The 13059-nt window shown below is 44.7% G+C and overlaps 1 protein-coding gene across 11 annotated transcripts in view; it reads right to left on the bottom strand.

The window, feature by feature from the left end:
- Nucleotides 1–13059, bottom strand: part of ARHGAP17 (Rho GTPase activating protein 17) — a 108256-nt gene that overhangs the window by 58701 nt on the left and 36496 nt on the right. For all 11 annotated transcript variants that reach the window (XR_014840515.1, XR_014840516.1, XR_002341006.2 and 8 more), the window contains exon 2: nucleotides 345–384. Coding sequence is in view for 6 of the 11 variants with exons in the window: in XM_021081341.2 (XP_020937000.2) it covers nucleotides 345–384 (40 nt within the window). In the remaining 5 variants the exon portion in view is untranslated. The remainder of the gene's footprint in view (nucleotides 1–344; nucleotides 385–13059) is intronic.

The raw sequence follows: 13059 nt of genomic DNA, 5'->3' as shown, positions 1-13059 counted from the left end.
TCTGCCCAGGACCCGTGACCAGGCTGTGGTGCCAATGGCCTGGCCAAGCCAGCCAGGCTCCTCCTCCAACCCCACTCCAACACCTGGCACTTGAACAAGGGACGAGCCCCATCTGAACTTCATAACATGACACCAAAGTTTCGGATCCCCTTTTTATCACCGTGCAACTCAACTGCTTTTCTTTGCTGCTCAAAAACATACCAATCTCGCTAATTCTGTTTGGGACAAACCCCCAAAACAACAAAGAACCTTCCGTCACCAGCATCAGTTCTCACTGATGAAGTGCTTTTTTTTTTTTTTTTGGTTTGTTTAAACAGAGCACTTTTAAGGCTTTATTTTGTTACCTGTAACAGATCTTCACTGAGGACTTCTGTTTTCTCAGCTCTGCGGGGAAAATGAAAAGTTCAGAGTTAGACATGCAGAAATAAAAAGCACCTCATGAAAGAGAGTAATTATTATCCTGGGGTTTAAAACAAAACAGGCAGCAATGAATGACAACAAGGGGAGAAATTTTACCAATTTTTACATCAGAGGGTAACCTGAGCAAAACCAAAGAAAAGAGTTCCCATCATGGCTCAGCAGTAACGACCCTGACGACAACTGGTATCCATGAGGGTGAGGGTTCAATCCCTGGCCTTGCTCAGTGGGTTAAGGATCTGGCGTTGCCATGAGCTGTGGTGTAGGTTGCAGATGCGGCTCGGATTGGGCGTTGCCAGGGCTCTGGCATAGGCTGGCAGCTGTAGCTCTGATCTGACCCCTAGCCTGGGAACTTCCACATGCCATGGGTGCAGCCCTAAAAAGAAATTAAAAAAAAAAAAATCCTCTTCCCTTCCTTCAGCCAGGCTGACCTTCCTCTTAGACCCAAGCAACATCCCTGTGTTCTTATATTAGATTCCCCTTCCAGCATTAGCCGACTGGAACTGGTTTGTTCCTTGCAATCAAAAAAGTCAGCTGTGAGTTGACTCGCAGCTGAGGTTGCTGTAGGAGCCTCAAGGTTACTTGAGGTTACTGTAGGAGCCTCAAGAAGCATCATATGGGAGTTCCCACTGTGGCTCAGGGGTAACGAACCCGACTGTATCCAAGAGGATGAGGGTTCAATCCCCGGCCTTGTTCAGTGGGTTAAAGGATCCGGCATTGTTGTGGCTGCGGCATAAGGTGGCAGCTGCAGCTCCAATTGGACCCCTAGCCTGGGAACTTCCATATGCCACTAGTGTGGCCCTAAAAAGCTAAAAAAAAAAAAAAGTTTGTATAGAATTAGCAACTGAAAATGAGAACAAATAATTGAGGTACATAACCAACAGGGACCTACTATATAGCACAGGGAACCATACTCAGTATCTTGTAATAACCTATAATGGGAGAGAATGTATATATTTATATATCCATGTATAGCTGAATCATTTTGATGTACACATGAAACCAGCACAATTGTAAATCAACTATGGCTCAATAAAAGTTTTTTCAAAAAAAAGAACGAATGATTGAGACCAGCAGTTCTCAATCTTGGGCAGGCACAGACCCCCCCCAAGGGGGTGGGTGGGGGCATAGTCTTAAAAATGTCATTATTTTCCAGGTCTCACCTCGAGAGTTCCTAATTCTGTAGATCTGGAGTGAGATCCAGCATTTTTTTTGGGGGGGGGGGGTCCTGAGACATGCAGAAGTTCCTGGGTCAGGGATCAAACCCACACCACCATTGTAACTAGACCCACAACAGTGACAACACCAGGTCCTTAACCCACTGAGCCACAAGGGAACTATGAGGTCCTGCCTTTTTTTTTTTTTTTTTTTTAGGGTTGCATTGCAGCATACAGAAGTTCCCAGGCTAGGGGTAGAATCGGAGCTACAGCTGCCAGCCTATGCCACAGCCACAGCAATGTGAGACCTGAGCCATATCTGTGACTTACACCGCAGCTCATGGCAACACCAAATCCTTAACCTACTGAGCGAGGCCAGGGATCAAACCCTCGTCTTCATGGATACTAGTTGGGTTTGTTACTGCTAAGCCACAACAGGAACTCCAGACCAAGAAATTTTTAAAGGGAGTTCCTGTCGTGGTGCAATGGAAACGAATCCGACTAGGAACCATGAGGCTGTGGGTTCCATCCCTGGCCTCGCTCAGTGGGCTGAGGGTCCGGTGTTGCTGTGAGCTGTGGTGTAGGTTGCAGACGTGGCTTGGATCTGGCGTTGCTGTGGCTGTGGCACTGGCTGGCAGCTGCAGCTCCAATTGGACCCCTAGCCTGGGAACCTTCATATGCCACGGGTGCAGCCCTAAAAAAAAAAAAAAAAAGAAAGAAAGAAAGAAAGAAAGAAATTTTTAAAGGAAAAAGAAAAGAATCTGTTACAGCTCTGAACATTGGGAGTGGGGTGGGGGTGGGGGAGGGAAAACCATCAGTGAACCAGAAAATGTGCAGCCTGTTAACAAAATACACTGCAGAATGGAAGGCTGCACGATCTTGCCCATGAACCAATGCCAGGGAAGGAAAAGCCAACTGGCCAGAAAGTGGTGGGACCCCCCCAAGAATGACCTCAGCACAATACTAAGCTCAGAACAACATTAGATGCAAGAAGCCAGAGGCACACAGCCCCAGCCTACGTTGGGTGATGGCGCTTCGAGTAAAACCCAGGCATTGCCACACAGAATTCCAATACCAGTCGTCACCGCAGCGCCCCAGTTAACCTGGTAACTTGGAGATGCTTACAGGAGTAGCTCACTCGTTGGTTTCTGCAGGTACCAGGAACTATGACCTGACTCAAATACCTCCCAGGCGCTGAGGAGCAGAGCCTGGAGATGAGGTCAAGGCCCAGCTTCCAGAAGAGGCCACCTGTCGATTCTCTGAACAAGTTCTGCAAGCGGCAGGCCCAAAGAGGCCATGCTAGCCCTCGCTTGGCACGTGTGGTGCCAGGCATTGCTGACGCGCCGAACACAGGGAGTCATGCCAGTTAGGGAAGTGGAGCAGGGCCACAGCTGACTGTGAGCTGAAGCAACCAGCCCCAAAAAGAATCGTGACAGTCGGCCTGGCAGGGACAGACTGGGCATGAGATGCCATAGCTTCACCATTGCTCCCTCTGGCCTGCAGCCTTGCCCCTCCTCGAGCAAAATACCACCTCTGGATTATGTAACTTTCACCTTGTTCTCTCTGGCCAGAACTCAAAGATCTGGATAGGGCCCTGGACCCCTCTGACAGAAGGCCGAAATCCCCTGTGAAGTATTAGGATGCACAGAGACAGGTCCCAAGGTCTATGAAAACGTTCACAAGGAGTTCCCGCCGTGGCGCAGTGGTTAACAAATCCGCCTAGGAACCATGAGGTTGCGGGTTCGATTCCTGCCCTTGCTCAGTGGGTTAAGGATCTGGCATTGCCCTGAGCTGTGGTGTAGGTTTCAGACACGGCTCGGATCCTGCGTTGCTGTGGCTCTGGTATAGGCCAGTGGCTACAGCTCTGATTGGACCCCTAGCCTGGGAACCTCCATATGCCATGGGAGCGGCCCAAGAAAATGGCAAAAGACAAAAAATAAAAATAAAAAATAAAAAAATAAAACGTTCACAAGATCAAAAGATGAGATACAGGGCAAATACATCCTCTGGCGTTGGCTTTTTTCAAAAAAAAAAGAAGAAGAACGAATGATTTGAGACCAGCGGTTCTCAATCTTAGGCAGGCACAGACCCATCAAGGGTCAAACGAACAAAAACTTTTTTTTTTGGCCATGCCTGCAGCATACAGAAATTCCCAGGACAGGGATCGAATCTGCACCACAGCAGTGACAACACTGGATCCTTAACTGCTAAGCCACGAGGGAACCCCAAGACAAAATTCTTTTTGCAATAGAAAAGGAGGCGTTCCTATTGGGGCTCAGCAGATTATGAACCCGACTAGTATCCATGAGGAGGTGGGTTCGATCCCTGGCCTTGCTCAGTGGGTTAAGGATCTGGCACTGCTGTGAGCTGAGGCAGAGGTCACAGGTGCAGCTCGGATCCCAAGTTGCTGTGGCTGTGGCATAGGCCAGCAGCTACAGCTCTGATTTGACCCCTAGCCTGGAAACTTCCATATGCCACAGGCACAGCCCTAAAAAGCAAAAAAAAAGAGGAAAACTTAGGTCTTAAAATGCCAGTGTGGGTGCTTAGCAAGTGTGAGAGTAACAGCTCAATGGTCCAGGAGAACCAACCGTGGGCATCTTACCCCAGCTCCTTGTTCAGTGATCTCACATTGGTAACTTGAAAAATTAAATACAATACAGACACATGCAAAGAGCACAAACCAGGACATTTTGTTTTGTTTTGTTTTGAGAATCAATTATACAAGCAAAGCACTGCAACAGCCATAAGGGAAATAAAGCCAATGTAAAAAGAAAGCAAGAATTCACTTGAGGGAAAAAACCCAAAAAGTCCATTGGAAAGATATTCATAGTAGACTATTGTGCTCAGATACAAACAATTGATTGGATATAGTAATATAAATATCAAATAGCAAGATATTCACAAACTGTAATATAACTATACTGGAAAGAGGCAGAAGGTTCTACCAGGGCCCTAAACCCTCATGTATCATAACAGGAAGTCAATAAATAATATCTAAAGTTGATAAGCTGGAGGATAGCAGTTTAAATATATTATCTATGAATATGAGCGAATGCTAAAATAGCTCGAATTTGAAAGGAGCTATCTTTGGCTGAGGAGTCTCAACTGAGAAAAGGGGTGAATAAGGAGAGAATCCACTGGACTTTGTGATAAGCCTTTTCCTATTACGTGACTTCTTAAAGTACACCAAAAATTTTAAAATACGTCAGTTATATTTTGAAGTAACATGCTTGATATGGTTTCCAGTGATGCATAACTGAGTGGAACCTAACTACAACTGTCAAGCAGTGGGTCCAACCGTCAATCTGCACAAAAGTACAACAGAACACAGACCTCAGATCATCCCAAACAAGGCAGGCCCTTTTTTCAAACTGACAACTCCACCCTTTACTTTAAGTTTAGAGGCATAGGAGTTCCCCATCGTGGCGCAGTGGAAAGGAGTCCCACTAGGAACCATGAGGTTGCGGGTTCAATCTGTGGCCTCGATCAGTGGGTTAAGGATCCGGGGTTGCCGTGAGCTGTGGTGTAGGTCGCAGACGTGGCTCGGATCTGGCATTGCTGTGGCTGTGGCGTAGGCCGGTGGCTACAGCTCTGGTTAGACCCCTAGCCTGGGAACCTCCACATGCTGCAGGTGTGGCTCTCGAAGGACAAAAGGACAAAATAAATAAATAAGTTTAGAGGCATTTTACCTGAAAAAGTATCTGCAGGCTGAAAAATATGCAGAACATACTATGTGACAATGTTATACAGTTTGAGTTCACGCTATGTTTTCTGCCTTCGTGGCCACTCTGTATGCTACATTGATAAAATTACTTTTAGAAAGACATCCAAAGCATCGTCTTAACCAGATTTTAGGGTTCACTGAAATTATTGTAAACTGCCTATAAGCAGGAAAGGTTATCCCCCCCTAGCTTTACTGGAGTTGACAAAAAAAACTGTATCGGGAGTTCCCGTCGTGGCGCAGTGGTTAACGAATCCGACTAGGAACCATGAGGTTGCGGGTTCGATCCCTGCCCTTGCTCAGTGGGTTAACAATCCGGCGTTGCCGTGAGCTGTGGTGTAGGTCGCAGACGAGGCTCGGATCCTGAGTTGCTGTGGCTGTGGTGTAGGCCGGCGGCTACAGCTCCGATTGGACCCCTAGCCTGGGAACCTCCATATGCTGCTGGAACGGCCCAAGAAATGGCAAAAAGACAAAACAAAACAAAAACAAAACAAAAAAAACAAAAACAAAAAAAAATTGTATCTATGTAAAGTATGCAATGTGATGATTTATGTGCACCCTGCGAAATCATTACCACAATCAGGTTCACTGTGAAATCATTACCACGATCAGGTTAATGAACACATTCATTACCTCCCAAAGTTCCCTTTTATGTTGTGGTGGTTGTGAGAATATTTAAGATTTATTCTCGTAGGAGACAGCAAGCATGTATTACTAATTCTAGTCACCATGAAGAACATTCAATCCCCAGAACTTATTCATCTCATAACTGAAGGCTTGTGCCCCTTAATGAGCATCTCTTCATTTCGCTGATGACCCAGTTCCTGGTAATCACCATTCTACTCTGTTTCTATTAATTCAATTCCATTTATTTATTTATTTATCTATTTTTCTTTTTAGGGCCGCACCTGCAGCATATGGAAGTTCCCAAGCTAGGGGTCGAATCGGAGCTACAGGTGCCAGCCTACGCCGCAGCCACAGCAACGTGGGATCCGAGCCGCATCTGCGACCCACGCTGCAACTTGTGGCAATGCCAGATCCTTAACCTAACGAGCGAGGCCAAGGATTGAACCTGCATCCTTATGGACATGATGTTGGGTTCATAATCTGCTGAGCCACAGTGGGAACTCCCTTTTTTTTTTTTTTTTTTTTTTTTAGGGCTGCACTGGTGGCATATGGAGACTCCCAGGCTGGGGGTTGAATTGGAGCAATAGCTGCTAGCCTACGCCAGAGCCACAGCAACGCCAGATCCGAGCCATGTCTGTGACCTACACCACAGCTCCTGGAAACACTGGATCCTTAACCTACTGAGCGAGGAAAGGGATTGAACCCACAACCGCATGGTTCCTAGTCGGATTCGTTAACCACTGAACCACAACAGGAACTCCCTAATTTTTTTTTAAAGATTCCACAAATAAGTGAGATCATACAGTATCTGTCTTTGTTCACTTAGCATAATATCCTTCAGGTTCATTCAAGTGTTACAAATGACAGGATTTCCTGGTTACCTTCTTTGTCATGGCTGAATAATATTCCTGTGTGTGTATACACAGTTTTTTTTTTTTTTTTTCTTTTCTTTTTTTTTTTTTTTGTCTTTTTGCTATTTCTTTGGGCCGCTCCCTGGGCATATGGAGGTTCCCAGGCTAGGGGTCGAATCGGAGCTGTAGCCACCGGCCACAGCCACAGCCACAGCCACACGGATCCAAGCCGCGTCTGCAACCTACACCACAGCTCACAGCAACACTGGATCCTTAACCTACACAATTTCTTTATCCACTCATCTGTCTGCACTTCAGGTGTTTCCCTATCTTAGCTATTATGAATAATGCTACAATGACCATGGGAGTGCAGATACCTCTTTGAGATACTGATTTCATTTCCTTTGGACATATAGTCAGAAATGGAATTGCTGGATCATAAAGTAGTTCTCTTCTTATTTTTTCAGAAACCTCCATACTCTTTTCCTTAATGGCTATGCCAATTTATACCACCAACGGTGGAGAAGGGTTCCAATTACCTAGCTGCCATATGGAAAAATGTCTTCATTAGATAAATGTTTATTTAGGTCCTTTGAGCATTTTTTAATCAGGTTATTTGGCTTTTTGCTATTGCATTATACAAGTGTGCTATTGCACTGTATAAATATATATACACACATATATAATATATTATCATACATATGACAACAACCCTTATCAGATATAGTTTGCAAATGTTTTCTCTCACTCCAAAAGTTGCCTTTTCACTTTGTAAATTGTTTCCTTAGCTATGCTGAAGCTTTTTACTTTGATATAGTCCCATTTGTTTTTGCTTTTGATGCTGGTGCTTATATATGAAATTATTGCCAAAACCAATATCAAGGAGCTTTTCCCCTATTTACTTCTAGGATCTGTATGGTTTCGGGTCTTCTATTTAAGACTTTGTAATCCAGAGTTCCCATTGTGGCTCAGTGGTTAAGAAACCCGACTAGTATCCATGAGGATACAGGTTCAATCTCTGGCCCTGCTCAGTGGGTTAAGGATCTGGCATTGCCTTGAGCTGTGGTGTAGGTCACAGATGGGGCTCTGACACCACATTGCTGTGGCGGTGGTGTAGGCTGGCAGCTACAGCTCCAATTCAACCCCTAGCCTGGGAATCTCCATATGCCGTGGGTGCGGCCCTAAAAAGACAAAAGACAAAAAAAAAGAGACTTTTCAAGTTACTTCTTCTAAGTGGTGTAAGGCAGGTTTCGTTTTTTGCATATGGATATCCATTTTACCCAACACCATTTCAAACAGATGGTCCTTTCCCTACTGTATATTCCTGGTGCCCTTGTCAAAGATTAGTTGACAATTTACGTGTGGGTTTACTTCTGGGCTCTCTATGTCGTTCCATTTGGTGGACGTTTCTGTTTTCATCCCAGTGTCATACTGCTTTGATTACGGTAGCTTCATAATATAGTTTGACATCAGGAAGTACAACAGCTCCAGTTTTGTTCTCCTTGCTCAGTATTGCTTTAACTATTTTGGAGGGCTTTTGTGGTTCTGTATGAATGTTAAGGATTTTTTTTTTTCTATTTCTGTGAAAAATGCCTTTGGCATTTTGATGGGACCGTACCAACTCTGTGGATTGCTTTGAGTAGTGTGGACATTTTATCAATACTAATTCGTCCAATCCATGAATATGGGATATCTAGGAAAGACTCCTTTTAAGGGACAAATCATGACTATGGAATGTAATTGGCATGCCTCCTTCACATAAAAACTCCCCCACTGGACGGTGCTACTCCCATCTTAATTTTAGGAAACTGGCAATGTCCTTATTTCCCCCGGTATATGGTCCCAAGTGACCTGACCTCCCTCATCACTGTGACTAGTCCAAGGCTCAGCCCTTTTTTTGCTGAAGTATTTTGGAATCGTCATCTTTACCAGAGATGTGGAAATTTCACCTAAGGAAAGTTCAGCAATTACCATTCAGCATACTGGCCAGGGTCCCCCCCTTCAGAAGCCATTTATCTAAGCCAAAGAAACCTGGTTTTACTGAGAGGGAATTTATCAAAACAAAGTGATCCAATCATAAAAATAATTGTTGGTGAATCGTCCTGCTGTATAGCACTGGGAACTATATCTAGTCACTTACGGTGGAGCATGAAAATGTGAGAAAAAAGAATGTACATATGTATGTGTGACTGGGTCACCTTGTTGTACAGCAGAAAATTGACAGACCACTGTAAACCAGCGATAACAGAGAAAAAATGAAAATCATTAAAATAAAATGAAACCAAAAAAAACCAATCATTGTTGGTAAATCGATTGTCTGCAAGCACACATTTTGCTACATCGACCTAAACTTTTGGCATATGGGTTTTTTTCTGCTTTGTCAGAGCCTTCTTTGTGTCCAGCGTTCCATGTTTGAAAACACACTTGAAGTTTCCTGTCTGTAACTGGAAAAACAATACAAAGCAGGAAGGCACTTCCCACTCGCCATTTTACTCTGGGGCTTGTTTTTTCCTATGCAAGCTGCTGGGCAATTTCACTGCACTTTCAAACCAGGCTTGCATCAGGCAGGATTTAGAGTTTATTTATCACTTTGTGGGAAAGCAAAAGGTTTTTTGCCTCCTACTCTCCAAAGCCTAAGAAAGCAGCAATGCTGTGCTGGCCTTGAGACGTTCACCTTTTCCAGGAAGGCTCGAATGAGGAGACAGGGGCAAAGGAAAATTTCCAAGTGACCTTGACAATGTCCATCTCCCACTGTGGACTGATTTCTGGAGGCGTTTCTGCCATCACTACATGCAAGGCCGGACGCCACTATCATGAGTCACCATTTTGCTTCCTGGGTACAGCTGACCACGTTCTGTGCACAGACATCTGCTTAAAGCAGGTAGCATGGGAGCCGTGGAAATGAATGCTCAAGTCCACACCTTCAATGCATGTGCGTGATCTTCTAAGCACGGAGCATGACGGACCCCGTGCCTGCTCGGGGAGGTGGGGGGGGGGGTCCTACCTTGCCCAGCACCCCTCCCCCATCCTGCCACACAGGAGGCATTTCGAAAATATACACCGAATGAATGGATGAAGAAGTAAGCGGTGCCCACAATGACAAAAGTTTGACAAGAGAACTTTCCAGATTTCAAAAGAGACAGCAGGACAAAAACTTTCAGTAACACCAAGGCAGAAGAGCAGCCATCTATAAAGACAGCATTGCCTTTCGCTGTAAAATCCACAATGACTAAAATTAATATATGACACTGTCTTTCAAAATTCATCTTTTTTTTTTTTTAGGGAAAAAAATAAAAATAAACCCACAAAAAGTAAACCATCCCTATTAGCAGGGGTCAGCAAACTATATAGCCTGCAGGTCCAAACCAGTTCGCTGCCTACTTTTGTATGGCCCGCAAGCTAAAAATAGTTTTTATTTGTAAATCAAAAGGGAAAGAAATACTACTTTATCACGTGTGAAAATGATACAGCAAGTTTCAGTGTGCACAAGTCAAGTTTCCTTAGGGCAGGGTCAGGCTGATGTGTTTCTCTATCAGCTGTGGTTGCTTTCACTACGGCAGCTGAGTTGAACCGTTTCGAGAGACCGTGTGGTCTGCAGAGCTCAAGAAACCATCTCGCCATTTACAGTAAAAGTGTGCCGACCCAGGGTATGCAGCGATGATTCTGAGTGGGTGATACAAACCACGCTAGCAGGCGTTCGAGAAATATGCCTGTGTGTGAGGCTGGTCTGGAGGTGTATTTTTTTCTTCCTGGACATTCTGCCTCATGTTCAGGAAGCAGCCGATAAAATGAATGGGGCGGGCTGGGTGGCAGGGGGGTGCTCGGCTGCCTCTGACAGTAGCTTTCAACTGTGAGAGGCAAAGCCTGGCACTGGTGATGCTGGTAACAGAGGAAAATCAGAAATTATGTTTCTGCTCCACCTACCCACTTCTACCCACACATATCCCCCCGAAAGACATATTATGATAACTAGTTCCTTCCTGATTCCTATTTATAAACAGATTTTAGGACAAGAGGTAAATAAATACAACCGTCTAGGTCAGGTGTTGCACACTTTTTTTTCTGGAAGGACTAAATAATAAATGGTTTAGGCTTGCAGACCATATGGTCTCTGCTGCAGTTACCCATCTCTGCCATTGGCGCACAAAAGCAGCCACAGGCAACATAAAAATGGATGAACCCAGCTATATTCCAGTACTTATGGACACTGAAATTTGAAATCACGCAATGTTCATGTCAGGAAATATTACTCTTTTTTTTTTTTTCTTTTTTCTTTTTCCGGCCGCCTTCACAGCATATGCAAGCTCCTGGGCCAGGGATGGAATCCAAGCCAGATCCTTAACCCAGGGATCGAACCAGCAACTCCACAGAAACAAGCCAGATGCTCAATCCACTGTACCACAGCGGGAACGCCAGGAAATATTCTCCTTCTTTGATTTTTTTCTCAACCATTTAAAAATGCAGAAACCGGAGTTCCCATCGTGGCTCAGCGGAAACGAATCTGACTAGCATCCATGAGGACGCAGGTTCGATCCCTGGCCTTGCTCAGTGGATTAAGGATCTGGCATTGCTATGAGCCGTGGTATAGGTTGCAGACGCAGCTCGGATCCCGAGTTGCTGTGGCTGTGGAACCTCCTCTAGCCCGGGACCCTCCATATGCCTAGGACATGGCCCTAAAAACACTAAATAAATAAATATTAAAAAAAAAATAAAAGTGCAGAAACCACTCCAAGCCTACAGAAGCCAGATTTGGTCCACAGGCCTTAGTCTGCCGACCCCTGATCCATGTACCAGTGTAATACGGTTTCCCATGAAACTCCAATCCCTTTTAATCACTTCCAAATTCCTCTGATTCTGAAGGGGGATTTCTGCACTTTCCCAACTTGCAGTTCAGACACTGGCTTTTCAAGACTCCATCAGATTTACTCCTTCTCAATGCCTTCAGACATTCTGGGGGCTGGCTCATCTTTCTACCCCTCCCCCCAACCCCGAGACAGCAAATAAGCGGTCAGGGAGCCAATACTGTCATGAAGCATGAGGGCTTCCGTTGCCTTCAAGATCACAGAGTTGCTGTTTCTTTGGTTTGCACATTCACACAAGAGCTCATAGGCCTGTTGGTTTTTCACTTATGCCTTCACTTTGACATACCAATTAAAATGAAAAAAAAAAAAAAAGAGAGAGAGAGGGGCACAGGTAAGGGAGGGGCATGGACTGGGAGTCTGGGGTAAGAAGATGCAAACGATTTTATTTGGAGTGGTAAGCAATGAGATCCTGCTGTATAGCACACATCTAGTCACTTGTGATGGAACATGATGGAGGATAATGTGAGAAAAAAATGTGTGTGTATACACACACACCCACACACCACACATTCTTTATATACATGACTTTACATACACTCTTTTTTTTTTTTTTTTTTTTTTGGTCTTTTTTGCCATTTCTTGGGCCGCTCCTGTGGCATATGGAGGTTCCCAGGCCAGGGGTCAAATTTGGAGCTGTAGCCACCGGCCTATGCCAGAGCCACAGCAACGAGGGATCTGAGCCGCATCTGCAACCTACACTGCAGCTCACGGCAACGCCGGACCCTTAACCCACTGAGTGAGGCCAGGGATCCAACCCACAACCTCATGGTTCCTAGTCGGATTCGTTAACCACTGCGCCACGATGGGAACTCCATATACATTCTTTATATATATGACACTCATATATACGACTGGATCACTTTGCTGTACAGCAGACATTGACAGAACATTGTAAATTAACTATAATAGAAAAAATAAACATCTTTTTAAAAAAGAAAAAAGAAATGGACCACAGAGAGAATTTGTAACAAAGAAGTGATTTCAAACTCTGGTTATTTGCAAACCCCCAAATACATCTTTGATAAGTAAGATAAACTCTGACCAATCTTTCAAAGATTCTCAACATCATTCATGGGGCCTAAACACCACCTGGTCACTGCACGCAATCTGTCTTCTCAGTGAAATTACAGAGGCTAGATCCACACCTAAGTGGTCTATTTCATTCTGCTGTGAACCAGATTTTGGGACAAAGGTTTATAAAAATCCACTTGAGCTTTTGCGAGGCACTTGGACCCACTCCTCTGATTTCACAGGGAGCCAGGGGACTCCTGCGTGAGTTTTTCCGGTTTTAGTTCATTGGATGAGCTGTCTTCTTACAGTTCTGGGAAGGAATCTCAAATCTACTTAATTGGATTTTAAAAATAAAGGACCCTCTGACACTTTAGAAATGAATTGATTTGCTACACATTCCACAAAGTAATTTC

Source organism: Sus scrofa, chromosome 3, assembly GCF_054392235.1.
Source record: "Sus scrofa isolate SSC_HxYL_T2T_F1_AM1 chromosome 3, Sscrofa_HxYL_maternal_Yorkshire_Landrace_v2.0, whole genome shotgun sequence".
Lineage (NCBI taxonomy): Eukaryota > Metazoa > Chordata > Mammalia > Artiodactyla > Suidae > Sus > Sus scrofa.
Note: the sequence above shows the minus strand (reverse complement) of the source record. Positions and strands in the feature narration are given on the sequence as shown.